This window comes from Hylaeus volcanicus, chromosome 9, assembly GCF_026283585.1.
Source record: "Hylaeus volcanicus isolate JK05 chromosome 9, UHH_iyHylVolc1.0_haploid, whole genome shotgun sequence".
In the NCBI taxonomy this organism is placed as follows: Eukaryota; Metazoa; Arthropoda; class Insecta; order Hymenoptera; family Colletidae; genus Hylaeus; species Hylaeus volcanicus.
Genome location: NC_071984.1, coordinates 581,814 through 587,028, shown reverse-complemented (window position 1 = coordinate 587,028; position 5,215 = coordinate 581,814). Strand labels below are relative to the sequence as shown.

At 33.9% G+C, this 5,215-nt stretch overlaps 1 protein-coding gene across 5 annotated transcripts in view; it reads right to left on the bottom strand.

The window, feature by feature from the left end:
• Positions 1-5,215, bottom strand: part of LOC128881925 (A disintegrin and metalloproteinase with thrombospondin motifs 3-like) — a 35,573-nt gene that overhangs the window by 26,314 nt on the left and 4,044 nt on the right. For 4 of the 5 annotated variants that reach the window (XM_054133363.1, XM_054133365.1, XM_054133362.1 and 1 more), the window contains exon 2: positions 3,579-4,264. In XM_054133363.1, the coding sequence (XP_053989338.1) occupies positions 3,579-4,128 (550 nt within the window). In that variant the 5' untranslated portion in view covers positions 4,129-4,264. Of the gene's footprint in view, positions 1-3,578; positions 4,307-5,215 lie in introns of all 5 variants that reach the window. The other variant, XM_054133364.1, reaches the window with a different exon arrangement.

Below are 5,215 nucleotides of genomic sequence, written 5' to 3'. Positions count from 1 at the left end.
AACGAAGCCTCGGACAACATTTTCGCTAAGGAAAAAGTTGTTTCAAATCACCTCCCGGACCACTCCTTTCAAACTGTTACAACATATTTGGGACACCCTGTATAATATAATGTGTGTTACTCGTAAAATAAAACAGCAATTTTAGTAAATGTACATCACTTGTTCCGTAAAAATGTGAAAATGTAAAGATGTTTGTATAAAAGATGCAAATTACTGTATTAAAAATTGCAAACAGTTCGTCAGGACTTCACTCAATAAATAACTTAAACAACAACAACAAAACAGTGAAAGACTAGAAAGAAAAGGAGAGAACGTAGAAAAATCCGATTAATTACAAAAATAATCTGTCAATGAAATTCACGTCTGGCGAATAGCTCGCATTAAATTCAACGACTTAATCTCTATAAAATTTCAGAAATCACGGGAGCGCATAACAATTCTTTGAATGAAATCCCGACATCAGGTTTATTCGATTCCGGAAGGGGAAGAAGAAGTGCGGGAAAGGGAATCGCGGCGTTGTATTGAGCCCGCTCAGCAGAGACTTAATTAAAAGATCTTTTAATTAACTCTTAGGCTGTAACTTGCATGGTTCGAGTTTTCCTCGACCGGCTCTATATGAAATTCCGCTGTAGCTCCGGCTATGCGAGCTGCGAAGTCGATAATTGTTCGGGTGCGTTACGCAATTCTATCGCGTTTAATGGTAACGCGTTTCAAACGATTCGTGACGCTCAAATATGCTTGCGCGATGTAACAAATTTCGTAAAATATTACTGCAACTATTCGTGCGCGGAATTTGGAGCGCGATTCTGGTCGCTTGCAATTTATTTCGCGATTATACGATGAACCATTAAATTGCGTTGCTACGATATTGTTGCGTGTTGGTGAATCGTTCGATGAATTCTTGGTGATTTTGGGTTTGAAATTTAAATAAAGACGAAGGTTTCAATGGGAATGAAGTATGATTGAAATTTAAAAGTGATTTTAAATAATGTAATTTATTAATGTAATAAATTTTGCCTTATACAAAAATGCATACTGTGCATAAAAGCAGTAAAAATAAATGTATGATTGCCAGATTATTAGTTTGCAATTTATTCATATATATAGTAGTGTATAATGAATCTTAAAATAACATGTATAATCACTATCGTTGATTGTCACTTGTTCCCATTTCGCAGGCAAATTAGAAATTGCTACCTGCTGAGAGTTTCTTGAAAGCATAATTATTTGTTACCTGTAGCACAAGTCATTTATGAATCAACCCATTTCTTTAAACTACAAACTCCAATTAAACGGTTCGTATTAAAATAAATGACCACGTATAGGTCGATAATTTTCTGTAAACAAATTCTGTCTTTTTATATGTAGATGAAATTTTATAAGGTTCCGTTTAAAAAAACTTAATTTGTTTCTTAAAAATCACTTTTTCATTATTTTTAAGGATCACTTTTTTCGAACCACATTTCTTTTTTCCTTTAGGAATTTTTCTTTTCATATATAATAGAAATTGCTCCTGTAGATTATTTCACGAAATATGTTTCATTTTGCCAGACGAAGTAAAAAATAATTTTTATGAACAATTTTAGATTTCGATTTGCGAATTCTTGAAAAAATATTTGATTCGGTTTCAAAAAAATGGGTTGTTACTTTCGACAGAAATATTTTATATGTTTTTTGTAGGGTTCCATGAGATCTACAATGAAAAAAAGTTTTAACACGAAATATTCATTATTAAAACAGCTACGAAGTTTTGAAGATTATGGTGCGTTTTATTTATTTCTCCGGCAAAAGTACTAAAAAATAGATTCCTTTGATAGTTTTATATATTTTTTAAATTCTTTATCTAACGACACGCTGTATCCCGTTTGGATAATTGAAATCCATTTTAACAATCCAGAGTTATGATCTTTTTTCAAATTTTAGTTGAGACTTCAGGCCGTAATGTGACATACGGTAGAGTAAACGTATCTGTATTGCATAGTAATTCAAGTTTGATCCAATATGGTCAACATGTTTATTGAAAAGTTATTAGAATTTTATGAAACTTGGTATTTTTGAGTTATTTGGGCCGCAAACTTTGAATCTAATATCAGAATTACAAAATTCAAAATGGCGGACCCAATATGGCCGACATATATAATTGAAAAGTTATTAGATTTTCATGAAACTTGGTATGTATGACTTATTTGAGCCGCAAACTTTGAATCTGATATCAGAATTGCAAAATTCAAAATGGCGGATCCAATATGGCCAACATGTACACTGAAAAGTTATTTGATTTTCATGAAACTTGGTATTTTTGAGTTATTTGAGCCGCAAACTTTCAATCTTATATCAGAATTTCAAAATTCCAAATGACGGATCCAATATGGCCGACATATATAATTGAAAAGATATTAGATTTTCATGAAACTTAATATTTATAACATATTTGAGCCGCAAACTTTGAATCTGACATCATAATTTCAAAATTCAAAATGACGGATCTAATATGGCCGATGCGTATATTGAAAAGATATTAGATTTTCATGAAACTTAATATTTATAACATATTTGAGCCACAAACTTTGAATCTGACATCAGAATTTCAAAATTCAAAATGGCGGATCTAATATGGCCGAAATATATATTAAAAAGTCATTAGATTATCATGAAGCTTGGTATTTATAACTTATTTGAGCTGCAAACTTTGAATCTGATATCAGAATTGCAAAATTCAAAATGGTGGATCCAATATGGCCGACATATATAATTGAAAAGTTATTAGATTTTCATGAAACTTGGTATGTATGACTTATTTGAGCCGCAAACTTTGAATCTGATATCAGAATTGCAAAATTCAAAATGGTGGATCCAATATGGCCGACATGTCTATTGAAAAGTCATTTGATTTTCATGAAACTTGGTATTTATGAAACTGGCATAATGTATTCGTTATATTTGTAACACTACAACAAAAAAACTATTTGTGTTCTCCAAATATAATGATTATTTTTTTAGATATAGCACTTGAAAGTGGATCATTTTTCTCGTTCCCTTAATTTTCACATTTTGCTGCGTACCGATGGTGATACAAGCTACAAATGTAATCTTATTTAATAATATATTCCTCATTGCTAATTTTTTGTATTAAATATATGTTATTAACAAAATTTTAATTCACTAAATATCACATAATGTCAAAATAAAAATTATATATATATATATAAAATCAAACTTATTCTTTATACCTACAGTGGAAAATTATTCTAAATAACATATATTTAATACGGAAAATAAGCCATGAGGAATATATTATTAAATAAAATGACAGTTGCAAATTTTATTACCACAGATACGCAGCAAAATATAAAAATTCAGGAAACGAGAAAAATGATCAACATTGAAGTGCTATATCTCCGAAAATTAATAATAAATACTAAATAATAAATACCCTACGACAGTTTACCCATTCCGCGTTCTTCAAAAATAGAATTTTGGCCCAGTTTTCCCCCAAAACGAACCACTGTGGCCGACGTATCGCGTCTGTAATACAATGTCGCCAAGATTAGAAGCGACCGTGTTGACAGAGGTATTACCTGAAGGATTTTCTCGCATCACAGACACAACGTCCGAACCCTCCCTGTACGACCACCAGCCAGCGTGCCGCGACTCGTACATCACGTGTTGGCCATCCGTTAAGGGCTGAACGAAGAACGATTTCCGGTCGGTCAGCATCAGAACGTACATCCCCTCGTCGCAGAGGGTGACGACCACCACGGACCGCGTGTCACCGCCTTCCAAGCTCCCTCGTCGAAGATTGCACCCCAATTTTCCATCGTTCGTGGTTCGAGCGTGGCTGGAGTGCACCCAATCCACGGTGAAGTCCGACGAGAGCGTCAAACGATCGTTCGCTGTCGTCTTCAGCGTCCAATTGCTGATCTCGATGAACAACGATTCCTCGAGGTCCGCGTCGCCCTCACCGGGGATCGAACGCCTGTCACGCGTGCTTACGCTCGGGATTATGCGAGGGTAGACGATCTCGTACTCCTGCAGACTCTGCAAGAAGTCGCTCACCCGCGATTTAGTCGCGATCGTCCCGAGCAACCACATGGTTAGCAGAAAACTGGGGAGCTTGGATCGAGTCATGGTATATTTGATTTAATGAGATTTTGATGGTGTCATTGTCGATCATCCGCTGCGTGGTTCAAGGTTGCGCATCGTTGGTCAAGGTTTCGGAGTCTTGATCTTTGGTTGGTTGAGCGATGCTGATTCAGACGGTGGCCTGTTTTATTAGTTCGTGAAAGTTCATTTTGTGTTGGTTTTTCTTGTAGTTTTTGGTGAGGAATACGTGATTCTGTTGTAGAGAGATGGAGATTTAGATATTTTGGGATGTTTGAAGAAGGTTGGTCGAGTTTGTTGAGGCGTTCGTGTGTAAAGTTAATTATTTGTTCACTAATTGATTTCTATATTCAGAACGTATGAATAGACACGTATGGATATTTGGAGAAAGTTTGAAATCGAAGTGTTTCATAGTTTTCTCCGAAATAAAATTCTAATAATTCTTTCGTGTGTAGATTTAATTATTTGTTGCTGAAGAATTGATTTCTATATTCAGAACGTATGAATAGACACGTATGGATACTTGGAGAAAGTTTGAAATTAAAGAGTTTCATAGTTTTCCCTAAAATAAATTTGTAATAATTTTGTGCGATTTTTTAGGCACCTAATTGAATAGAAATGTTGAAGGAGATTTTATAATAGTATGGATGATGAAATAAATACATTACGTAATGTCTTGAAATATGTGTAAATATGTACGTATGTAATAGAAAATAAAAAAGATCTTTATAGATTTAAAGAAATTAGAATACGGAAGAATAGCTAAACATTGACGCTCTAAATTAGAATACCTCATTAAGGGTGCACTCAAGTACAAATTTATAAAAAGAGAGATATCGTTAGGAATTAAACAAAGAAAAACTGCAAAGAAAAAACAATGAGTCGTACAATAATGATTTAGTATTTAACAGTACATATGGGTCATTCCACGCCAAATCGGACGGTCTAACAAATTCAAAATAGCGGATCCAATATGGCAGACATGTACATTAGATTTTCATAAAACTTTGTATTTTTGAGTTCTTTGGGCAACAAATTACGAATCCAATATCAGAATTGCAAAATTCAAAATGGCAGATCCAATATGGCCGACATGTATATTCAAAAGTTATTA